Genomic DNA, 25,865 nt, shown 5'->3' with positions numbered 1-25,865 from the left:
GTTGACCACCCCCCCCCCCACCAAATTTGACCAGAAAAATTCATCCAAAATATTCGATAATTACATGAGTAATTTCTTTGTTTGCTCAAGATTCCATCACCTACAGTAGGGGTTCCCAACCTGGGGTACATGTACCCCCAGTGGTACATTTGCACTTTTCAGGGGGTACATTGGGTCTGAGAGAATAACCACTACTTGTGTTGTAATCTGCAGTCAGATTGCACAACGTCGTGGTTTTTTTTATCCTTCATTTTTAGGGGTACATGGGAACCTATAAAAATGCCCAAGGGGTTGGGGACCCCCTGATCTACAGCATTTGTGTTTCTTTGATTTTATTTCTCAGCGTGAGGGCATTGAGGAGACGAACATATTCGGTGACTAGTGGCAGACGTGTGAGGGCAACAGGCACAGTCGTGTAACAAGCCTCCAATACAACACTCCCATCCTGACCTCCCCACCTTGGACCATTGACAAGATGCATCATAGTTTCAGAAAAGATGAGCTGTTGGAGCTTGTAGGATCTAAAATAAAAAAAAAGCCATTTGGTCCAAAATAAAACAAATGTAAAGGGTTACTTGTACGGTAAGGAACAACAAACACTGCGGCTGCTGGAGGAACCTGGCATGTTTGTCCATGGTAGAAATGGTCAGTCAACGACTCGGGTCGGGACATTTCATCCTCTGAGCCTCCCTCTCCACCCTCGCCCCACTGAACTTGCAGTCTATCCTTGCATCTTGCCCCTCACTTCCAGGCAGGGCCACAGGCAGTCCTTCCAGATGAGGCACGCTGTCCAACCTGATCTACTGCCCTCTGTAGGGGAGACCAATCACCGATCGGTGGCCGCTTCACCGAACCCCTGCGCTCTGTCTATGAGTCTCAGCAGGAACTTCCAGTAGCTGACCATTTCAATTCCCCTCGCCGCTCCCACACAGACATGTCTGCCCCCAGCCTCATCTATTATCAAGGTGAGGCCAAACTTAAGGAACAATGCGTCATATCCTAGCCTTAAACCTTGCAGCATGAACATAGATTTTTATTCTACTTTTAGGTAACCTGCCCCCCCCCCCCACCTCTATCTGGTCCTACTTTTTCCATCTTTACCTTTCGGATTTATTGTCTGAGTACATACGACCCTGAGCTTCCTTTTTCCTACTGGCATGGCAGAATTACCACTTATTGGCAGTGCGAAAATTAACTACACACGGTGTAAACAAATAAAGAACTATAAACATATAACGAATGTAAGCAAACCGACTGTGCAATACAGGGAGAAGACAAGAAAATCAATAAAGTTCACAAGTAAGAATCCTTAAATGAGTCTCTGATTGAGTTTGTCATTGAGGAGTCTGATGGTGGCTGTTCCTGAACCTGGTGGGTGCGAATCTTGTGGCACCGAGACCTCTTTTCCGATGGCAGCAGCGAGAACAGAGCGTGTGCTGGGTGGTGTGGATCCTTGATGGTCGCTGCTGCCCTCCGACGGCAGCATTCCCTGCAGATGTTCTCGACGGTGGGGAGGGTTTTGCCTGTGACTTTCTGGGCTCTGTTCACTACCTTTTTTACACTCCGGGCTATTCAGAAGGTGATGCAACCCTTTCCACCTCACCTCTGTAGAAATTTGCCAGGGTTTCTGGTGTCACACCAAACCTTCGCAAACTCCTGAGGAAGTAGAGGCGCTGACGTGCTTTCTTCGCGATGTCTTTGGTGCGTTGGGTCCAGAAAAGATCTTCCAAGATGGTGACTCCCAAGAACCTTGCTCACCCTCTCCACCTCTGATTCCCCAATTTCCACTGGATTGTAGACCTCTGGCTTTCCTGCTCTTGTTCATAATTTCCTCTCTATTATCCTCCCATTGTCTCAGTAGGTGCTTGTAAGCTCCAGCACCCGGGTAACCCTCCTGGGACCCAGATATGATTAGTGGGGCAAAGGTGCATCTAGCACCTTTTAAGCTAAGGGGGGAATGGACCCAGTAAATCGCCAACCTGGCGATTTAAGGGGGATCCCGCCCCCCCCACGATGATGCGGTGAGTGATGCATCATGCAAAGTAGTCTCCCCCGTTTTCCCCCCCCCCCCCCCCACTGGCTTTCAGTCTCCCTCCCACCGTCAATCGCTCTCGGCCCTTCCCTGTGGCAGCGACCCCTCTAACTGATTGTGGCAGATCCTGCAGCAACCTCTCTCTTCCCTCCCGATTGTAGCAGGCACTTCACCAGGCGTAAGGGCTGACATCACTGGAACAACTGCAGGAGGACGCGACCTGGGTGAGTATCACTGGGTTTCCTGACTACCTCCGAGGTAGGACAGGGACCCGGTTGAATTGGGACGGCTCTGAACGGGTCGGACCTTTTCAACCTGCTGCGTGAGTGAGGCGCTAACCGGGCAATTTGCCCGGTTAACCCCATTTTACACAGCAGCTTGAAAGGGCCTAGTGATCCCTCCTTCTACCTGTCTCATCATCTCTTCCACCTTCTTTCCCCTTTGATGTACTTGATATTTGCCTCTTCCAACTCAAACCTGAGACATTGACCATTTCAAGGTTCATAGAAACATAGAAAATACATGTAGGAGTAGGCCATTTGGCCCTTCAAGCCTACACCACCATTCATTTTGATCATGGCTGATCATCCACTCAGTACCCTGTTCCAGCTCTCTCTCCATACCCCGTGACCCCCTAGTCACAAGTACTAAATCTAACTCTCTCTTAAATATAGCTATGGAACCGGCCTCAATCACTAGAGAATTCCATAAATTCCCCACCCTCTGAGTGAAAAAATTCTTCCTCATCTCAGTCCTAAAGGACTTCCCCTTTATCCTTAAACTGTGACCCCTGGTTCGAGACTTGCTCAACATTGGGAACAATCTCTCTGCATCTAGCCTGTCAAATCCCTTAAGAATTTTGAACGTTTCTATTAAATCTCCTCTTAATCGTCTAAACTCCAGCGAGTACAAGCCCAGTCGTTCTAGCCTTTCTTCATATGCAAGTCCCGCCATCCCTGGTATCGATCTGGTCAACCTTTTCTGCACTTTCTCCACGGCAATGATGTCCTTCCTCAGATAAGGAGACCAAAACTGAACACAATGCTCCAGGTGAGGTCTCACCAAGGCCCAATACAACTGCATCAATACCTCTCTGCTCCTGTACTTGAATCCTCTTGATATGAACGCCAACATACCATTCGCCTTTTTTACTGCTTGCTGTGCCTGCCTGCCCACTTTTAATGACTGATGCACAGCGACACCCAGGTCTCTTGGTATCTCCCCTTTTCCTAATTGGATACCATTAAGATAGGACTCAGCCCTCCCATTCTTTCCTCCAAAGTGGATAACCACACCCTTATCCACATTATAATTGCATCTGCCATGCATTTGCCCACTCACCCAACCTGCCCAAGTCACCCTGCACACTCTTAACAGCCTCTACACAGTTTACAATGCCTCACAGCTTTGTGTCGTCTGGAAACTTGGAAATACTGTTTTCTATTTCCTCATCTAAATCATTAATATATATCGTATATACAGTTCCTTTATTGTCATGTAATAATACAGAACGTGTAATATTACGCAAAATTGCCTTCTGCCTGCTGAAAGGGAGACTAAAGAGTCATCATTTAGAATCACCCAATGTCCCTTTCAGTACAAGAGAAGCAAAAAGGAGTGTGGTGGTCCATCACCGGCCTACTGCAGGGGGTATCCTCTGTACCTGCAGGAAGAGCACAGGGACAAGACAACACCTGGCTGGCTGTCAATCAGCCGACCTGAATGGACCAAGCCTCACCCGGTCGGGTGTCAATCACCTTCCGTGATGTAAGCCAGAGCCGGCCCTTCGAAGACAGTCTCAGAGCTTGCAGCACGTCTCCTCACAGCCAGCTCTGTGGAAGCTGATGTCGAATAAAGCCTGTTGAACAGACTTTATGTTTTGTGTGTTTGCTTCTGTCCGATCCATCATCAACCCGAGCTCTAGATCCAGACCTCTGACACAATCAGGAGGCTGTCAGCGCCTGAAGCCCCTTCTTGAATCCCGGTTCCCGTGAGTCAGACCCCAGCTGCCCACGCAGGTCTCCTGATTGCAAGTCACCCGCTGCCTGCGTGGGTCCCTCAGCCGCTGAGCCCCGCCCGCTGGTCCGTCGCCGGGCTCACTGTCCTGCAGGGCCATCTCTGCTTCTCCTTCTCAATGAAGGATGCTCTTCCTCACTTCTGGTGCCCTGTGCCGGTCTACCCAAGGATGCTGCCTGATCCGCTCACTTCCTCCAGCAGATCATAGTGTTTTTTTTTTGTAGCGTTGGTCATTCTTTATGGTATTTTAAAGAATTCTGGCCTGAGAAACCCAATGCCCTGGAATTACTTTGACTGTGCAGCCAGACATGTCATAGAGTCATACAGCATGGAAACAGGCCCTCCAGCACAACTTTCCCACAGTGACCAAATTGTCCTACCCACACTAGTCTCACCTGCCTGCATTTGGCCCTCTAAACCCACCCTATTCATGTATCCTTCCGCCACAGGGGCTGTGTTCACCATCTACAAATTTGCCGACGATACCACGGTAGTGGGTTGTATAAAGGATGGGGATGAGTCACCATACAGGATGGAGATCTTGGCTGAATGGTGCACCAACAACAACCTTGAACTCAATTATAATTACAAAAATAAGGAGCTGATTGTTGACTTCAGGAAAGGAAAGCCAGAGGTTTCAAATCTAGTGATCATTGGGAGATCAGAGATGGAGAGGGTGAACACATTTACGTTCTTGGAAGATCTTTCCTGAATCCTACACACCAATGGCATTGTGAAGAAAGCATGGTAGCATTTCTACTTCCTCAGGAGTTTGCAGAGGTTTGGCATGACATCAGAAACCCTGGCAAATTTCTACACAGGTGTGGTGGACAGTATGCTGACCAGCTGCATCATGGACTGGTAATGGGGACGCCAATACTTCTGTGCGTAAGTCCCACAGAAGATAGCAGACACGGCCCAGGACATTACAGGCAAAACCCTCCCCACTATTGAGCACATCTACAGGGAACTGTGCCGTCGGAGAGCAGCGGCAATCGTCAAAGACCCTCACCACCCAGCACGTGCTGTTCTCACTGCTGCCATTAGGAAAGAGGTATCAGTGCCACGAGACTCACACCACCAGGTTCAGGAACAGCTGCTACCCCTCCACCATCAGACTCCTCAATGCCAAACTCAATTAGGGACTCTTACTTGTGCACCTTAAAGATTTTCTTTTTGTTCTCTCTGCATTGCACAGTCAGTTTGTTTACATTGGTTATCTGTTTACAGTTCTTTATTTGTTTACATGTTTACAGTTTAATTTTCGCACTGCCAATTAGTGGTAATTCTGCCATGCCCGCAGGAAAAAGGAATCTCAGGGTTGTATGTGATGTCATGACAATAAATCTGAAATCTTTTTGTTCTCCCCTGTAAATGTTGCAATAGTCCCTACCTCAATCACCTCTTCTGGCAGCTATTTCCACCACCCCTCAGGTTTCTGTCAAATCTCTCCCCCTCAACACCTTAAACCTATGTCCTTTCATTTCCGATTCCTCTACTCTGGGCAAAAGTCTCTCTGTGTTCACTTGATGGGATGGAAAGGGCGACTAGCCCACTCCTGTTCCCTCCTCTAATTGCCCATTAAAGAAACGGAGGATTCCCAGTTACTTTCTCTTGGACCCGGAGCCCCAATATTCAATCACTTGGGGAACTGCGGTGACAGGTTTTAACCCTCTATGTTCCACAGGCAGCATTTGAAAATGACGAAAGAGAACTTGACGGAGGTGGCTTCCAAGGAGGAATCTCACAAAGAGCAGGAGCAGCCGCTGACGGAATTCCACAGCTCGGTGCCGGAGAGACGCCAGAAACCCATGGTTCATCCATCCGCCCCAGCACCACTGCCCAAGGACTATGGTAACTGTCTGAGCTATGTCCGGCCGTGAGCCAAGCTTTCCCCCTCTCCCTTTCTACTGTCACATCCTCCCCACCCGTCCTCCTTGGGTTGGTTTATTTAATTTCACGTTTATTTAATGGATTACGTTCAAGTTCACTGCTGACCGATGGACCAAGTCTGTGCAATCAGTGGAAGCCATGCTCCCTTACCATATATGAGCAAATCCCTGTTATCTGGAGTTCCAGCAACTGTCTGTTTCAAGCAACTGGCAAAAAAAATCACGGAAAACAAATAGGTAAAAAAAATGAAAGTTTAGAATTGGTGCACCTCGCCATTAGTTCACCCAACACGCATTCTCAAGCAACTGGAAAATTCACCTATCCAGCATCTACCGATCCCTATAGGTGCCGGATACTGAGGGTTTTGCTGTATTTCCTGACAATGGAGGAGGTCAAATTGACCCATCGAGTCCAGATTGGCTCATGGAGCATTCCTTCTCCCTCATTATTTTCCCTTGTTCTGTCCACATTCCCTGCATTTCCACTCTCACCCACGCACAAGGGGAAATTACCCCACCCACCCACACTCACTTATGATTCGGAGGGAAATCGGAGCACTGGGAGCCAAATGTGGGAGACCGTGCAAACTGCACCAGAGGTCCGGGTAGAACCTCTGGAGCTGCAAGTGCCAGTGAGCTGATGGGCGCTGAGGATTTAAATGTAGCCTGTTATCTCGGGGAGACAGGTGGTGTTGGTTGACGTGCTCTTCTCGATTGTTCTCTGCAGCCTTCACCTTCTTCGATCCGAATGACCTGGCCTGCCAGGAAATTCTGTTCAATCCTCAGACGACCATCCCCGAGCTCTTTGCGATCATCAGGCAATGGGTTCCTCAGGTGCAACACAAAATCGACACCATTGGGAATGAGGTGAGTGCAGGGGTGTGCAATCCCCGCTCTTCCGAACTGGGCACCGTGGGAGACCTCGCACAACTACAGCGTTTCGAGAGGCAGCTCGCAAACCGCTTGAGGGCAATGAACATGGGCTAGTCAGTGACAGTTATCCTTCATGAATGAGCACAAGATAAAAGCTCGAGGCTAGAAAATGAGGAAGTTTTATTTTCATTTTGGGGGAGGTAAAAATAAAGGAATTTGAACTTGGGAATGTCAGCGGAATGTCACAAGGAAAGGGGTTAGGCATTGAGAAGAGATTGCTTCAATCAGGGGAACAGGTCAGCACGGTTAGTGTAGCAGTTAGTATACGGTGGCAGAGGCCTGGGTTTGAATCTGGTGCTGCCTGCAAGGAGTTTGCAGGTCCTCCCTATATCTGCATGGGTCTCCTCCAGGTGCTCTGGTTTCCTCCCACCCTCCAAAGATGTATGGGGTTTGTAGGTCAATTGGGAGTAATTGGGCAGCACGGACATGTGGGCCTGTTACTGTGCTGTGTGCCTGAATTTAAAATTTAACAAAAATTATTTGCATGAGCTGTGGATGCTCACTGTCTGAGTGTAAGATCAGGTAAGACTGGGAGTTGGAAGTGACCTGGGATGAGGCAGGAAGTTCAGACACCGGAGAGGCCTCGATCCTGAATTCTGGAGCAGCCCATTTGGCCAAGGCCTGCCCCTGTTTCTTCAGACCTTGACGAAATTTTGCAAACATTCTCATTTTTGAAGACCAAGGATTTAAAATGGGGTCAGAATGTTTGTCTCATTTAATTAGATTTATCCACTTCCACCACTGACCGGGGCAAAGAATTCCAGTGATTCACCACCCCGCTGGGAGAAGTGGTTTCCATGAGAGAAACACGATGGACCGCAGATGCTGTGATTGTAGTAAAGACAACGAAATGCTGGAGGAACCTGGCTGGTCTTTTCAGCGTCTGTAGGAGACAAAGATACATCGCCGACGTTTCGGGCCTGAGGCCCTTCTTCAAGGAAAAATCAGAAGCAGGATATATCAGAAAGTCTCAGAATTTAAACCATGGCGGGGGGAGGAATCCAAACCAACAAAAGGTGTTCATTGGGTCTAGGTGAAATTCATCATGTCTATACGAAAGGAGACAGGGAAGGCGAGGTGTTGTTCTTCCAGTTTGCACGTGGACAGGCATGTGGGCAAGGGAATGGGATAGGAATTGAAATGGGTGGCCACTGGGAGAGCCAAGGTGCTCAACAAAGCAATCTCCCAGTCTGCGTCCAGTCTCTTTGATGTGGAGGAGACCACAACAGGAGCACTGGATGCAGTGACGATCCCTGCAGATTCACAAGTGAAATATTACTTCACTTGGAAGGACCGTTTTGGGACCTCGAATGATGCTGAGGGAGGAGGTGAAGGTGTAAGAAATTTTTGTGCACCTCAATTTAGAATGAAAGCTCCTTATCTTGTGGTTACGTCCCCTGTTTGAGACTGTTCCGTTACCAAATAAAATTATTTTTTAATTCTATCACTTAAATCATATTTTAAAAAGAAACTAGGTGTGAATTTTAGACTTCCAGAACAGAGCCTATTTGAGTATTTAATAATTCATACATTTTTATTGAGAAATTTATTACTAAAATGTATATGCAATTACAAGACACAATACAGAAAAATGAATTATTTAAGTAAAAAAAAAGATGGGAAAAAGATTTAAATATACAAATTCATGACAAGGCCTGGTCAAGATTGTGTCAGGAGAATGTAACTAATACAATTTTTTTTTATTTTTTTTTAAAATTTTTTATTTTTCACACCATAAATCACATTAGCCATGATATACACTATTTCTTTTTCACACATATACAGTGACTTTTTCTCCCCCACCCCTTCCTCCCAAACCACCCCCCCACCCCACCCTCTCATCCATTTTAGGTATACAATCTAGGTTGCATTAAGCCAGTCAGACAATGTTGTCATTCAACAAAATTACACCAGAAATTCTACTGAGTCCATTCTTTTCTTTCCTTCTCCTTCCATCAACTTAGGTAATGTTTGTCCCCGGTAGGTTTTCGCTATTGTATTTAATGTAAGGCTCCTATACTTGTTCGAATATTTCAATATTATTTCTTAACCTATATGTTATTTTTTCTAATGGAATACATTTATTCATTTAAATTTAGTAGTTTCTTCCTTTTAATTTGGTTATGTATTCCATTAATATTTAAAGACGTATAGTTCAGCGTAGCCCTTTTATATTTTGTTTATCTTCTCTTTCCGTTTTTCCATCATTACCTTTCCTCCTTTTCCATTTCTGTTTTCTTATTTTCAACTCTTTATAAGACAACATTCCTACAACATCCAACATTTTCCTTATTCTCCTATTTCTATCTTATTTATCCCCAATCTCCCCTTCACCTCCTGAGTTGTCCTTTATCCCTTGTCGGACAACCACATCTCCCCTCTCCATTTGGATTTGCGAATCCACTCGCAAGCGTCAACTGATTTTGCAGTGACCGCTATTTCCCCCCACCCCGCCTCCCCCAGAAAAGATTTCACTTTTCATATGTCACAAAGGTCACTCTTTTAATTCCCTCCTTATTCTCTCTATTCCATTACCTTCCCTTATTAATTCTTGTCTATACTATCTATATTTTCCTCTAAGTACAGATACATTCACGTATGCTCATTGTCTCTATTCACTCTTATACCTCTTTACCCGCATACATATCAATCGTGATCATTTTTACTCTCATTACCCGTCTTCCTCCCTCAGTCTATTTTTGTAATTGTTCTGCAAATTTTCGTGCTTCTTCTGGATCCGAGAATAGTCTGTTTTGTTGTCCTGGAATAAATATTTTCAATACCGCTGGATGCTTTAGTATAAATTTATACCCTTTCTTCCATAAAATCGCCTTTGCTGTATTGAACTCTTTTCTCTTCTTTAGGAGTTCAAAACTTATATCTGGATAAATGAAGATTTTTTGCCCTTTATACTCCAGTGGTTTGTTGCCCTCTCTTACTTTTTCCATTGTCTTCTCCAGTACCGTTTCTCTTGTAGTATATCTTAGGAATTTTACTACAATAGATCTTGGTTTTTGTTGTGGTTGTGGTTTAGAGGCCAATGCTCTATGTGCCCTTTCTATTTCCATTTCTTGCTGTAGTTCTGGACATCCTAGGGTCTTAGGGATCCACTCTTTTATAAACTCCCTCATATTCTTGCCTTCTTCATCTTCCTTAAGGCCCACTATCTTTATGTTATTTCTTCTGTTATGGTTTTCCATTGTATCTATTTTTTGAGCTAGTAGTTCTTGTGTCTCTTTAGTTTTTTTATTAGATTCCTCCAATTTCTTTTTTAAGTCTTCTACCTCCATTTCTGCTGCTACTGCCCGCTCTTCCATCTTGTCCATTTTCTTTCCCATTTCTGTTAAGGTCATATCTATTTTATTCATTTTCTCTTCTGTGTTGTTTATTCTTTTTCTTAAATCCTTAAATTCCTGTGTTTGCCATTCTTTAAATGACTCCATGTATCCTTTAATAAGAGCAAGTATATCCTTTACCTTGCCTTTCTTTTCTTCTATTTCTCTGTACTCTTCCTCTTCCTCTTCTTCTTCCTCTGGGTTGACCATCTGTTGTTTCTTTGTTGCCCTTTCCTCCTCTTCTTTCTTGTTTCTATTGTCTTCTGTGGTCTCTTCTTGCTGCAGGTGTTCTGCAGCTGTCGTTGCCGGCTGTGGAGATCGACTCCCCAGCTGGTCCCCCCTCCCGTCGGTGTGTTTTTTTTCATTCGCATCGCGCATGCGCAAAGAATCGCGCATGCGCGGTTGCGCACTTTTACTCGGCTCTGCGAGCCATTTTTGTAGTCCATTATTTACCGACCTGAGGGAGCGGGTTTCTCTCTCCGCAGCGGGCCTCTTCGGACAGGTAAGGCCTTCACCTTTTTCCTCCTTTGTCTTCTCTTCCTCTCTTCTTACCGTTGCTTTCAATTTTTCTTTTTTTGTCGCCATCTTCTTTCCACCTCTATACTCACTTTTCTGTAACTTTTAGTTCTGTGCCTTTGTGTTTTCCTTTGTTTTTCCCGACTTTTCTGGAGAGGGCTGGAGTTCACCGTCCGGCCACTACTCCATCACGTGACTCCTCGAGACTGTTCTGTTGATGAAAACATCCCAACAGTTACCCTGTCAAAGCCCCAGCAGGATTTTGCATGTTTGAGGTCACCTCAATAGGCCGACCTATTTAGTTTCTCTTGTTAGGTCAACCCACTCTTTGCACGAATTACACATGCAATAAAGAACGAGAACGTGCAAACTCCACCAGAATGAGCCCAGTGGATATCTTTTGAACAACTAACGTTGCTATATTGTTGTTGTTCATCCTTCGTAGTCGAAGATGACCATGACTTCAAAGTCAAATGGGAGATCAGTGGCTGTGGGTCCGGAGGTGACTGGTGTGTCCATTCCGGGCCTTGAAGGCTCACCCACATGTGGGACACAAGTGGGTGGGTGCTGTCACGGCAGTGGATGCTGCTTGGGCCTTGCACATATAGCATGCCTCGGTGATGCGCCTGACTTCAGCTGCACGGGCTCCTGTGGTGATCTGGATGGTCCTGGGCAAGGTCCTCCCACGTGTTGATGTCGACACCCAGGCCTCGGAGGGACCGCTCTGAGGCAGTTTTTGTAACGTTTCTTCTGTTTTCCCTCCCCGACTGAGCTCTTGCCCTGACACAGTTCTCCGTACAGCAGCTGCTTAGGCAATCGGCTGTCTGGCGTTCTGACCACATATCCAGTCTACCTGGCTTGGGCTTTCAGCAGGAGGGTGTAGACGCTGCAGAGCCCAGCTCATTCCAGGATTTCTGTGTCGGGGACTTTGTCCTGCCACCTAATGTGAAAGAGTCTGCTATATTTTTTTGATGATGGCGCCAGAACTGTTAGGACCCAGAAGATGGTGAACTGTGTCCAGAGGAGGTGGTCCTCTAATCATTCCTTCATTTCTGAGTTCTTGGAGAAGGAAAATCCAGGCTGGATCATTGTTCCTCTGAGTGATTAGGTCCACATGCAAGTTGGGAGTAAACACACAAGTCTGCAGACGCCGTGAAAGGGGCGGCATAGTTCGTGTAGCACTTAGCGCAACACCTTTACAGCGGCAGCAACCAGGACTGTTGTTCGAATCCTGCGCTATCTGTAAGGAGTTTGTATGATCTCCCCGTGTCTGCGTGGGTTTACTCTGGGTGCTCCGGTTTCCTGCCACCCCTCTAAATGTACGGAGGTTGTAGGTTAGTTGGGTGTAATTGGGCCTTTTACCGTTCAGCATGTCTCAATTTTAAAAAGTAAAAAAAAATTAAAACCAGAAAAAGTTTTCAGTGTCCATACACAAGTCGAGTACTTGCAGCTCATCTCAGAGACAAGCCACCTGCGTATGTGGGTCCCTTTCTTCACAGTGAGCTGCAGCAGGCTCGTTGGGTCGGATGGCCTACTCCTGCTCCTATCAGCTTGGTTTACACAAACGCTGCCGGTATTGCCTGAGTAGCCCAGGTGCGTGTTTCGGCAGGGTTGGCGTAGCGGTTAGCGCAACGCCTTTACAGCGCCAGCGATCGGGACCTGGATTCAAATCCCATGCTGCCTGTCAGGAGTTGGTGCGCTCTCCCCATGTGACTACATGTGTGGCTTCCCCCCCTCCCTGGGCCCCTGGGTGTATCCAGCTCCTCCTCCCTACCACCCCACCCCCCCCAACCATCCCAAAGGTGTGCGGGTTGGTTGGTAGATTAATTGGTTGCTGTAAACTGCTGCAGGCGAGTGGTAGAATCTCAGAGATGAGGACATTGTGGGTTGAGTAAAATGGGATGGGGGTGGATTCAGGTAGAGGTGTACAATTTAGAAACAGGCCCTTTGACCCTCTCTTTCAGTTCTGACTTTTAGGACTATCCATGTTAATTCCACTTCCATATCCCTTTAACGTCCCATCCGGCTGCCTCTGAAATGTTACTCTTCCGGCCTCCCCCACATCATCTGGCACCCCAGGAACTGATTGGCTGAATGGTCCTAATAAGCACACAAGAGGCAGAAATGCATGGATGGGTCCAAGTGCCATCTCCTGCTCTGCATTACTCCACTGGCGGGGGGGATTCCTCCGGGCAAGGAATGGAGACTGAGACAAAGAGCCTGTCCTCGTGATTCAGAAGAAACACGGAGATGCCAGAGGAACTCAGCCAGTCTCACAGTGTCCATTGGAGGCAAAGATCTATTAGCGATGTTTCGGGCCTGAGCCTTCCCTCAACGATTGAGCCAAAAGCAGGCAGGCATCAGAATTGAAGAGTGGGATCATATCCAATTAAGACCTTTCATCTGTGGTCTGGACTCCATTCCACACCCCCCCCCCCCCCCAGTCTTTAATTCAGACGCCTGCCTGCTTTTAGCTTATTCCTTGAAGAAGGACTGGGGTTTGAAATGTTGGTGATATACAGTTTGGGACAAAGACATTTTTTTTTTCCTTCATTTGGCCTCCACAGTTACAGTAACTGCAAAATGAATTCTAAGGTACATGAAACATCTTATCTGCTCAATTAGAGCAAATGCCTCCAAGCTCATTAGACGGCGCTTCATCCTACATCAGGACAGTGATCCCAAACAGACGACTACAGCAACAAAACAGTTTCTCAAAGCTAACAACTGGAACATTCTCGAATGGCCAAGTCAGTCACATCAACTAAATCCAATTGACCAGGCCTTCCTTGTGCTGAAGAGAAAACTTAAGGGGACAAGTCCGCCCCCCCGAAACAAGCAGAGCATCACTCAGCTCCTGGCGATGTCTATGAATCACGGACTTTGCATTGCAAGGTGTGGTGCGCTGAGGTAGCAGGAAGCAAACACAGAACTCAAAGGTCTGTAGAACAGGCTTTATTCAGGTAAAAGTCTGAACACCAGTTCATGCTTCGGTGTCTCCCATGTGACTGGCTGAAGAGGGGCCAGCTCAGGTCTATATTCGGGTCAGCTGATTGACAGCCGGCCAGGTGGAGTCAGCCCCTTAGGTGGTCTACCTGCAGGTTCAGAGATCTCCCCCTGCAGTCGGCCGGTGGTCGACTAATATACAGAGCATTGCCGTGCCCCAAATATTAAGGTGCCCTGAAATATGTGTAAAAAGTGCTGAGTTTCTCCATGGTCAAACCAAAATGTACACAAATACCCTTGAATAAAATCTGGAATGTGGGCTTTAATCACATGTGAATTGCTTGATTACAAATTTAAAGTTGTGGAACACAGGGGCAAATAAAGGGAGGGGGGGGGGAAAAAGGTTTGTCCCAAATATTATGGAGGGTACTGTGACCATCTGAGTTCCTCCAGCATTTCTGCGTGTTCTCATGACCGAGGAGATTGCTGGAGGCAGAAGTGTCCTCTGGTTAGATGGGCTGCCTTGTGCCCCATCTCTTGACGGTGCTGGTCTGTGTACAGACACGGTGGGGGGTGGGGGTGGGGGGGGGGAGCATCAACCACAATCTGATGATTAAGTCAATTGGAGAATTTTTGCACAGTCCACTGATCTCATCGGCTGACGAACTGGATTTATAGACTCCCCGATGAGTCATCGGTTCGAACAACACCTTTCTGCCAAGCTCCCAACCACCAGAGCAGACGAGAAACTCACTTGAGCTGCTGTGATCAGCTTTCATCTAATATGGGATAAAACAGAAGTCCGATTGTATTGCATGCAGAATACATGGGTGGGAGTGTGTTCCAGGCAAGAAAGTGTGAAGCAGCAGTTTCCTCTGGGAACTGGTTCATTAAGAGCTTGTCTGAAAACAAAGTGATTTGGGAGGTGGGGGGGGAGAGGGGGGGGTGTCTTGACCTGAAATGTTCTTGCACCTTTCCCATCCACTTGAGGGAAAGCCTTAACCTGCTAAGTGCTTCCAGCATTTGTTTTCCTTTAGTTCTGTGGATTTTCAAAATTCAGATTTATTTTAAATCACATACAACCCTGAGATTCATTTACTGCCAGCGAGACAGGATTTCTTCTGTGAACTTTGACCACAGCGTCTGTGTACTTGAGAATTGCGAAGCCATTGCCCTTGGAAAACGATTGGTCCTTTGTGAGATTCATTCAGGAGACGGAGATATTACAGGGACACCCAGGATCTACTGCCCATTCCTTGTTGCCCTTGAGAACTGTGGTTGGGGGTGGGGGGGGGCTCATGATGAGGCGTTGGATTCGGGGAGAATTTCCGCAGCCCGGTGAATCCAGACCATCCCCTCGCTGCGCGACTTGTCTCTGGATTAAAAAGGGAGCTGTAAATAAAACTGCCCAGTTATGCGCAGGAAGAAATAGGAGGTTATTTATGAAGTATTACTCAGGCCGAGCGATGTCTTGCACTGATGAATGTCTGTGGATTAAAAACCCAGGGGAACGTTGATTCTTTGGAGCAATACATTCTCTTGATGTACAGGCAGCATTACTCAGTTAACCCTGAGTCAAGCTGCGCTTTTCTGATTGATTTTACACATTTGCATTAGATCTAGGTCCAGGCCATTAACAGCACAGCTTGTGCAGAAATGTTGGCCTTTCTGACCTGGATCAATATACAACAATTACAGTACGGAAACAGGCCATCTCGGCCCCTCTAGTCCTCGCCAATTTAAGTGAACTCCTCTAGTCCCACCTACCCACTCCCTGTCCACAACCCTCACATCCATGCACTCATCCAACCTTCTCTTAAGTGACAGAATTGACCCTGCCGCAACTACTTCTTCCGGAAGGTCATTCCACTCAGCCACCACTCTCTGAGTGAAGAAACTTCATCTCATGTTACTTTTAAACTTTTGCCCCCTAACCCTTAACTTGTGCCCCGTTGTTCCAAACTTCTCTACCCTCAAGGGGGAGACCCTATTCACATCTACTCTGTTAATCCCCCTCATAATCTAAAATACCTCTATCAAATCCCCCCTCAACCTTCTACGCTCCAATGAATAAAGAATGTGAGGGGTGTGGGTCGGGGAGAATTTGGCAATCAGTTACTTCATGGATCTGTTGTTTCCCAGTCACGGAATGAGTAGAGGGAAAATGAAGAAGAGGACTATTCAACTTCACCACCCCCCTCCCCCCGCACTTCCTAGTCCTAGGATGTCCTAGTCCTTTATTGGATCACACACGAGTGGCCTTGCAGCCCAAGCCATCCAAATACCCCAATTAAACAACATCTCCTGTACATTTTGAAGGGTGCAAGGAAATCTGAGCACCCGGGGGAAGCCCACACAAATATGGGGAGGACGTACAGTGATAGATTTGAACCCTGGGTCACTAACGCTGTTATAGTGTTGCGCTAACCCTGCTGCCCTTGGTCTAACAAGTAAAGACACTTGGTCTGCCACCTTCTGTATGTTCAAGTGTCCATCCAGATACAATAAAACCCCAGGTATCTGGCACCTATGGGGTTTGGAAGTGAATTTTCTGGTTGCTTGAGATTGTGTTGCATGGATTGGTGAACTAATGGCAAGGAGCACCAATTTTATACTTCTGCATTTTAACTATTTATTTTCCTTTTTTTGCTGGTTGGTTAAGGCTACACGGTTACTTGAATTCTGGAAAACAAGGGTATTTGTGAGAGAACCTGCCTGCACCACCCTCTGAGGTGCTGTTGAGTGAGGAAACAGGTTTGGTAGGTCTCAAAGGCAAGGACTCTGAAACACAGTTTTGGTAGGGAAGGATTTTATTTACAGAAGGCAAGTGTGGGAAATCATTACAATGCCCCACCACCCCTTGACTCAGTTCAGGTAAGGGTCTGTGCTATGAGGCTCACAAATTAAACGCTCCCAACCCTTTTAACAGTGCAAATCTTACCAACAGTTTCACCAGCGCCCTTCCACATTTCTAGGTCTGGAGTAAAGCAGGGTGGTCCCAAGCTGACAAAGGGAGAGAGCAATGGCACCTTTATAGTGCTGGAGGTTTCAGCCCAGCTCGTAAGCAGGGTAAAATGGCTCGGTGCCAGGATGATTTATCAAATTACAACAAGCAATGGCCCAAGGCCAAGTACAGGCAGGTTGGAGAGTCCAGTCCAGGTAATTTACATGTGCCCAACAGCAAGGTGTGCACTAATGGATGGGGCAGAACCAAACCTTGATCGGAAGCTGGTGTGTCCTCTGACAGGGGGCAGTCACATGACAGCCCAATACAGGTGCTATGCTGCAAATTCCAACCACCATCTGGGTGATAAAAATTCTTCCTCACTTCCCCCTCTACATCTGTTTTCCTTTTTCCCCCATTCAGTTTCACTTGCCTCACGAGAAGAGTTTCCGATCCATGACATGCATCTGAACAGATTTATCTACAGCCTCTGATATTCCCTCTCCAACTCTTGTCTGTCAACCTCTCAGTGCTCAGGTCTCCTGAGGTCCCTGATGACGTGGTCCCTTTGTACCAAAGCTCACCCCTCCCTCGAGGCGCTCGTCCACCCTGCTCTTCCCCGAGATCCCCGATTGGCCAGTCTGGCTGAAAATGTCTCCTACTCTTTTACTTCTGTTGCCAATTCAGATTCTGAAGCGAGGTTGCCACGTGAATGATCGGGATGGACTGACGGACATGACCCTGTTGCACTATGCGTGCAAGGCCGGCGCGCATGGAGTAGGTAGGTGCTGGTGCTTCTGGAAGTGGGTTTGGTTCTAACCGTCATGGACAATCGTCGCGAAAAGAGGGAGGTCACCGCGTGTTCCTAAATCTGACCTTCCAACGTTGGGAATAGAACTTGCTCTCGGGGAAAATCAGACGGTTTCTAACGAGCACCTAACCCAGTGGTTCTCAACCTTTTTCTTTCCACTCACATTCCACTTTAAGTAATCCCTAAGCCATTGGTGCTCTGTGACGAGTAAGGGATTGTTTAAGGTGGGATGTGGGTGGGAAGAAAAAGGTTGAAAACCACTGTTTTAATCGTCCCTCATGGACTTGTTATGTGCATGGTTTCAGAACTCCAAAGGAAATGGGCCAAAGACAATTCGCAAGTGAAGTATTTCAGTAACAATTGGGTCTAGAGCAGTGGTTCTCAACCTTCCCTACCCACCCACATAAGCGATCCTTTACCAATCACAGAGCACCAATGGCACAGGGATTACTTAAAGTGGGGTGTGAGTGGAAAGAAAAAAGTTGAGAACCACCGGCACCTTTACTGCACATTTCAATTTTTTTACAGCACCTGTAACAGGCCAATCTGTGCCCCCCAATTTACATCCCATTAACCTATACCCTGGTAAATGTTTGAAGGGTTGGAGGAAAGGAGCTCCCATAGAAAACCTTTGCAGACACGGGGAGTACATACACACTCCTTCTCGACAGCGTGGGATTCAAACCCAGATCCAGTTTTGATCACTGTAAAGGCGTTTCTCTTCTGAGAAGGGTGCGTTCCAAGTGTCTGACTCCACGGGTTGTGAATTTGATGTGAAGTTATCTTGAATATTTTAATGATCAGTTTTCAAGCTCAGACTCGTACAGTTGATCAATCTTCATCATTTCCTTACAAGTTTCACCATTGAGTTTGAGCCTCATTTTTTTTCCTCCCCTCCCGGCCCGCTATCACACACAAGGGGCCACGTAACAACCGAGGTTCGAGCCACTCACAGCAAAGGTTAAAAACATAAATCAGGGATATGTGGATTTGATCCTGCACTGTGACCCGGCCCATATTGTATCTAGTCTTTATTTTTTTTCCCCCAGGTTGGGATGAGGTGGGGCTAGGCCGTAAGACAGGACGGTACACCCTATAACTGTGCACCTGTGAAGTTTAGGTATGGTTCCCAAATCTTAAGGAGGGCACTGCAGTGTTTCTTGTTGAGGACAACTCCCCCCCCCCCCCCCCACCAAGGGTGCTGCTTAAAATGGGGGTATGTTATAAAAGCAATTGAGATTTGAGACATACAGCAAGGCACCCAAGCCTGTGTCGCCCCACATATCCCAATTAACCTACAAAGGCCCGTACATTTTGAAACCCACACGGACATGGGGAGAACGTAAAGCTCCCTGTAGACTACGCAGGATTCAACCCAGGTAGCTGGCACTGTAATAGCGTCGCACTAACTGTGTCACCCTTGATACTCAGCGGGTCAGGAAGCAGCTTAGGAGGGAGGTTAAAAACCATTATTTACCACCAATGGTACACATGAGCCTATCGCCACAGCTTGTGGCATCTCCTGATGTTAAAATTCTTGCTCCTGTTATCAAATCCTTTTGCTCTCTCCTTCCTCCCTTTCTCTGTTACCTCCTACTCCCGCCATTTGCGTTTTCATCGTTCTGTTAATGAAGGCCGTGTCTTCAACCACCTGAACCCTTTGATCTGAAATTTCCTCCGTTAAACCTCTCTTTCCCTTGAAGACACTTCCACGCATCCTACAGAAGTTGGTCCAAGCTTTCTTCAATTATTCTAGTTTACTGTTATCATTCAATTGTATCGGTATAACTGGACGAAATGGCGATCTTTGGTCCTTGGTGTAAAAACATGCACACACACATGTAGGTATGTTTGCAAGCAATTTGTAGGCAGTACACACTCTGAAGGGGCTGTATGAGCATTTCACCAAGCTTTCAGCATTCTCACTGCCCTTGGGAAGAAGCTGTATCCCTTCCCCGAAGAGAGTAACTAAAAGATGCTGTTTGCGGAGTGTTACGGGTCCTTAAGGATCTGGTGAGGCCTCTTCAGGCCTTAAATTTTATTGATTGGTCCAAAATTCCTGATTTCAGATTTATTGTCAGAGTATATGCACGATGTCACATACAACCCTGAGATTCCTTTTCCTGCAAGCGAGGGAGAATTACCACTTACTGGTGGGGCAAAAACAAATACCTGTACTAAATAAATGTAAATAAACTGTAATAGAGAGAGGGGAAAAAAAATCAATAAAGTACACAAGTAAGAGTCCTTAAATGAGTCCCTGATTGAGTTTGTCGTTGAGGAGTCCGATGGTGGAGGGGGAGCAGCTGTTCCTGAACCTGGTGGGTGCGAGCCTTGTGGCACCGAGACCTCTTTCCTGATGGTAGCAGCGAGAACCGAGCTTGTGCTGGGTGGTGTGGATCCTTGATGGTCGCTGCTGCCCTCCGATGGCAGCGTTCCCCGTAGATGTTCTCAATAGTGGGGAGGGTCCTGGGCTGTGTCCACTCCCTTTGGCAGGGCTCAGTGTCAGATTTTGTATGTTCACCTTCCTTTTGATGTATTTGATTCTGACGTTCTGGATGTCCATCACAAGCTGTCTGTGTGCCCGGTTTAGGTGACCCGGTTGCCGCAGCTCGCCTCTGTAACCAGCTGATCTCGCTGGGAGCTGACGTCGGACTGCGCAGTCGTTGGACCAACATGAATGCCCTTCACTACGCTGCTTATTTTGATGTTCCAGAAATAACCCGGATCTTGCTCAAGGCTCACAAACCTAAAGGTAGAGTTGGGATGTCTGCCATCTGTTAATGGGATTTGCCACCATTTCAAGGTAAGGGACGGCCAATGAGCTGGCTGCCTTCACCCACAGCGACTGGCGATAGATTGCCACGAATGTGTGTGACCTGTGTGTCCATGCACCTGCTACCCTTGCTCTTGCTGTTGGTTCAGGTTACAGTTCATTCCTTGCTGGAGGCTTTGGAGGGGTGGGGGGTTCACCAGGTCGATTCCAGAAATGAGGGATTTAGCGTACGAGGAGAGATTGATTTGTCTGGGACTGTACTCACTAGAATGAGAGAAGCGTATAAAATTATGAAAGGTAGAGATAGGTACGTTAAAAACACAACGCTGGAGAAATTCAGCAGGTGAGTTTATAGCAAAGATAAAGGAACACAACTAACATTTCGGGCTTGAGCCTTTTATCAAGGTATGGTACATCAAAGTATGCCTTGATGAAGGCATCATATCTTTATCTTTGCTGTATAAAGTACAGTTTTTAACCTGCTGTTTCCCCAGCGTTGTGTTTTCACTTCAACCCCAGTGCCTGAAGACTACTGTTTTATTTTTTGACTTGGGTAAGTTGTCCTCTTTGAGCCTCGAGGCTCAGCGTACTAGATTTAGGACAGAGGTGAGGAGGAACTGCTTTACCCAGAGGGTGGTGAATCTCTGGAATTTGCCACCCCTTGAAGCAGTGGAGGTGACCTCAGTAAATGTATTTATCACAAGGTTGGATAGATTTTTTACAAAAGGGAATTACTGGATATGGGGAAAAGGAAGGTGGGTGGAGATGAGCTGATCATCAGATCAGCCATGATCTCACTGAATGGCAGAGCAGGTTCGACGGGCCGGATAGCCGACTCCTGCTCCTGTTTCTAATGTTCTTGGGTTTGGGACCAGCCGGAGTGAGTAACTGCAGTGCATTTCATTGACTGGTGGGCAGTGATACTTTAGAGTAGGGGGAGAGGGGAGGTATGATGGCTGGTCTAGATAGCTTTCTGCTCAATATGGTTGGTGGGGATTTGATAATGCCATTTAATATTGTGGGGGGGGGGGATGTTGTTATTACCTGGACTAGTATGGCTACTTGTTAGGTCATGTTAACCAGTCACGCCCCACTGGCTGGGGAGTGGGGGTAATCGTTGTTGGAATGTCACCACTCCACCCCCCAGTTGGGGGTGGGGGGTAGAATTCAGGCCCACAGGCACTGTTCCCTCTCAGCCAGGGGTAGCCAACCTTTTAATTTTTAATCTTGAATTTAGACATATAGCACAGTAACAGGCCATGTGTTTGTACCAGGATTGTAGGTTAATTGGGCGCCACGGACACATAGGCTGAAATGGCCTGTACTGTGCTGTGTGTCTAAATTAAAAATGTAAAATTAAAAGGTTGGCCTCCCCTGCTCTAAGCTGTACGCGCACACACCTGTTCTGCAACGAGCGCCTAATGAGTACAAAAGGTTAGTTCCCTAAAATAATATAATTAATAATTACTGAAAATAATCTCTTAGCTAATTGTTTCTGTTAACTGGTTAGTCGGTTTTTCAAATACCACATTTGCACATCACCTCACCTTTCCTGCTTTGGTTTGTACATTGCTTCACATAAAAATAAGAAATATTCCTTGATGATTTATGTAATGGAGCAACAAACTGATCAAAGAAGTTCAAAGTTTAGAATAAAATCTTAACTAAATGCGTTACTTCGTTGAATTCAGCCTTGCTTGTATGATATTAAAACATGCCAGTTCAGTTTTATTAGCCATGAGAGATCGGCTGGGCAGAAATGATCTTGAAACAATTTCAAGTTTACATTTGCACAAGCATTTAGTGCATTCAAACTTTTGTCATTGGGGAAAAAAAATAGCACAAAATTTTTGCATGCACTTACTTAAAAAAATTAAGGGGAACTTTGCTCTGCAATCCTTGGCAGTCTGCTGTCGCAATCCTTGGCAGTCTGCTGTCGCAATCCTTGGCAGTCTGCTGTCACAATCCTTGGCAGTCTGCTGTCGCAAGAGCTCCCGTTCACCCTCGGACAGCTGGTCGTGAACGCAGGAGGTAGCCTCTCGTTCTTGCATGGGCAGCAACGCTTTCCCCAGCTCCCCGCCCCGTTCCCAGGCGCCTGCTGTCTGACTGGCCGCTCACCTCTGTGTTTCAGTGCTGAATTCCACCTGCAGCGACTTCAACCACGGAACAGCCCTGCACATTGCGGCGTCCAACCTCTGCCTGGGAGCCGTCAAGTGTCTCCTGGAGCATGGAGCCAATCCAGCTTTGCGGGTAAGCTGGGGCATCTGCTCAACGTTTCGATCTTCGGGCCTTGAGACAAATCCCTGCCACCCTGCGAAAGCTCCACCTCACTGCCCCTCTCTTCGATGCAACGTGCAACCAACTCTGCCCCTTCCCCCTTAGCCTGGCCTCCGAGCTGGTCCCACTCCTCTTCAGCAGTCCATCCTGTCCCCCCCCCCCCGCCCTCACCTCCCCGCACCCCTCCTCTGCAGCTCCCTCTCCTCAGCAGCCCTGCCTCCCCGACTTTACCTTCTCCCTCCCCCAGCCCCCCCCAATTGAATAAGTCATGTTGCAAAACATTGGTTGGATTACACTTAGCATGCAACACTACAGGAAGGACGCGGTAGCAATACAGGGAGTGCAGAAAAGGTTCACCAGGAAGTTGTCTGGAACGCAGGGTGGGGTTATGAGGAGAGACTGGACAGGCTGGGAACAGAGCAGGTTGACAATCCCCCTCATGAGAGGCTTATAACGTCAGGAGGGAGCCAGGATCTTTTCCTCAGGGCAGGGAGTCTGGAACCAGAGGGCTCAGGGTGAGGGAAGAAATTTAAGAGCTCTAAGGGGTACATTTCTCAGAGGGTGGAAAACTTTGGGAAGAGGCAGGAACAATAGGCCATTTTACATAGCCAAGGCGGGAATATTGTGCCACACCCTTCTGTGTAAAAGGTGCGAACATGGAATGGTGGGGTGGGGGTCATTTCAGTCCCGCCTTTAAGCCGGCAGCAGAGGTAGTCACAGCGCCGAATTGACGTCTGTGTAAAAAGGGCGAGCTGACAGGCCGAGAGCAGGATGGGAAAGGATGTGTATGTTATATGTCATACTAGACCCCGACGCTGTTGTGTTACAAGTCACGCCTCTTTTGCTTTGGGAATGCCGGCATGCTTTGTAAAATGACTCACTGGGGCAGCATTATGCCAGCTTTGTTTGGTTCAGTGTTAAGGAGCAAAGCCGACTTAATGATGGGTCTTCTTTTCAGCAGTATTGGGGGATCCCTGTGTAAAAAGGGCTATTTGGAATGTTTAAAAGTTATTTGCAAGTCCTAGGATAGGAAAGGAGGAGAGTGGTGATGGTTTTAATGCTAATTAATGGGATTAGTGTTGGGAGGCATCACAGATAGCATGGACATGATGGGCTGAATGGCCCCTTTGGTCTGTTCGATTCTGTAACATGAGATCAGACAGCATTTGACTCTCAGACCAATTGCTAACGGGGGAGGGGGATGGGCAACACGTCGTAGCGATAGATCTGTTGCAGCTTTTAGCAATCTGGGTTTGATCCTGATCCCGGGAGCTGTCTGGGTGGAGTTTGCATGCTCTCTCTATGACCACATTGGGTTTCCCCAGGTGCTCTGGTTTCCTCCCACGTCCTTAAGAATGGATGGGTGCGATGGGTGCTGTAACCTGTCCCGAGTGTATTGAGAGGGGGAAGAATCTGGGGGGGATTTGATGGGCATGGGATTGGAACAAATGGGCTGAATGGCCTGTTTGTATACTCTGGAGTTGAGGACATGATTGATTCTGAGGCCGGAAACCAGAATGATGAACCCTTTCCGTGAAACAGGAATGTTATCAGAGCCACTGTTTTAATTTGAGCTCCTTTCCCGTCCAACAGAACCACAAAGGACAGGTTCCTGCCGACGTGGTTCCAGACCCGATGGACATGAGCTTGGACAAAGCTGAGGCTGCCATGGTGGCAAAGGAGCTCAAGCAGTTGCTGCTGGATGCCGTCCCGCTGAGCTGTAACCTTCCAAAGGTCACCTTGCCGAACTACGACAACATCCCGGGCAACCTGATGCTCACCTCGCTGGGCCTCAAGCTCGGTGACCGTGTCCTTGTGGATGGGGAGAAGGTAGGTGGCGTAACCTCGCTGTGACCCTGCGCCTGTGGCTCCTAGCTTCACGATGAACAATAGAATGTGGGTGGCACAATCGGCAAAGCGGTGAGCGTAGCGCCTTTGCAGTGACCGGGACTGGGGGTTTGAATCCCGCACAAAGAGCGGGGGTCCCTGAGCAGATCCCCTGTGGGACTCCACTAGTCCTCCAGGCAGAACATTAACTGCCCATCTCTACTTTTCTGCTTTCTATAGGCAAGCCAATTCTGAATCCGCACAGCCAAAGTTTAAGGGATCTGATTGAATCTCTTATGGGGGACCTTGCTAAAATCCATATGGACCACATCTGCTGCCCTACCTTCATCAAGTTAGTTTGTTAGCTCTTCAAGAGAAACTCAGTTAGGCTCGTGAGGCATGACCTTCCCCTCACGAAGCCATGAGGATCCCGTGGATGTGCTGAAATGCCTCTCTTGGTGATGGTTGGGAATTTTAACACCGAAATAGGCCATTTGGCCCACATACCCCATGCTAGCATTGATTTGTCTTCCCCCATCTGAGCTGCTCCCTCATTCCTTTGTCTCCTGAGATATTATTGTCCTAAGATACTCCTCATGAGTGTATGTAGAACTATATCTTCCCAATCCCAAGCTTGCACATCATTGACGGGCATCTTTTTGAACAAACTTTTAACTGTTATTTCTTGACCAATGGCAGGTGAGACACCCGGGCCTAGCCAGTCCCCCATCATCATGGATTCAACCAACATCCCATTCCTCATTTGTACTTAACAGAAGGAACATTTCCTCTGCTCCATCCGAGTTCATGGACCCCTTGCACCTCCCTGCATTGATGCAGAGGTGAAGTGCTTTATGAACAAGCCTTCTGTGTCATTTAGGGGAGGTTCTCTCCAATGCCAAGATGCCAGCTCAAGTACAGAGGTCAGCCCTTGCCCCGGGACGGAGATGTCGAGCTGAGTTTGCGTCTCGAGTGCCGCAGGAATATCACCCCAGTTGTTTGCACATTACAGGCTGGCACTCTGCGGTTCTGCGGCACCACTGAATTCGCCAGTGGCCAGTGGGTGGGCGTCGAGCTGGACGAGCCCGAGGGAAAGAACGATGGAAGTGTCGGAGGGATAAGCTACTTCATCTGCCCGCCCAAGCACGGTAAGGGGAAGCTCGGGGACTGGGTGCGGTTTCCCAGTCCTCATTAAAGTCCACGAGCTTGAAAATACATCCTCCAGGTTCCAGGACAGATTCTTTCTTGCTGCTATTAGCCTCTTGAATGGTTCTCATTCTGGGGAAAATGGTGGCAACCCTGCAACAGTGCCAGCGATTGAATCCCGCGCTTTCTGTGAGGCGTGTTTGTGTGGGGTTTCCCCCAGGGCTCCATTCGAAACCTACAGTCATTTGGGTGTAATTGGGCAGCTCGGGCTTGTGAGCCCTTACTGTGCTGTATATCTAAATTTAAATTTAAAAGTGGTGTCTTTTTTTTTAAATTTTTTATTTTTCACACCATAAATCACATTAGCCATGATATACACTGTTTCTTTTTCACACATATACAGTGACTTTTTCT

At 47.4% G+C, this 25,865-nt stretch overlaps 1 protein-coding gene across 1 annotated transcript in view; it reads left to right on the top strand.

The window, feature by feature from the left end:
- clip3 (CAP-GLY domain containing linker protein 3) overlaps nt 1-25,865 on the top strand; it is a 47,313-nt gene that overhangs the window by 7,954 nt on the left and 13,494 nt on the right. The window contains exons 2-8 of the mRNA XM_069907428.1: nt 5,736-5,902; nt 6,668-6,807; nt 17,302-17,395; nt 20,019-20,180; nt 22,333-22,451; nt 24,072-24,308; nt 25,318-25,453. Coding sequence (XP_069763529.1) covers nt 5,749-5,902; nt 6,668-6,807; nt 17,302-17,395; nt 20,019-20,180; nt 22,333-22,451; nt 24,072-24,308; nt 25,318-25,453 — 1,042 coding nt within the window. The 5' untranslated portion in view covers nt 5,736-5,748. The remainder of the gene's footprint in view (nt 1-5,735; nt 5,903-6,667; nt 6,808-17,301; nt 17,396-20,018; nt 20,181-22,332; nt 22,452-24,071; nt 24,309-25,317; nt 25,454-25,865) is intronic.

The sequence above is a fragment of the Narcine bancroftii genome, chromosome 13 (genome assembly GCF_036971445.1).
Source record: "Narcine bancroftii isolate sNarBan1 chromosome 13, sNarBan1.hap1, whole genome shotgun sequence".
Classification (NCBI taxonomy): domain Eukaryota; kingdom Metazoa; phylum Chordata; class Chondrichthyes; order Torpediniformes; family Narcinidae; genus Narcine; species Narcine bancroftii.
The sequence above is the reverse complement of the archived record's forward strand: the minus strand, read 5'-3'. Positions and strand labels throughout refer to the sequence as shown.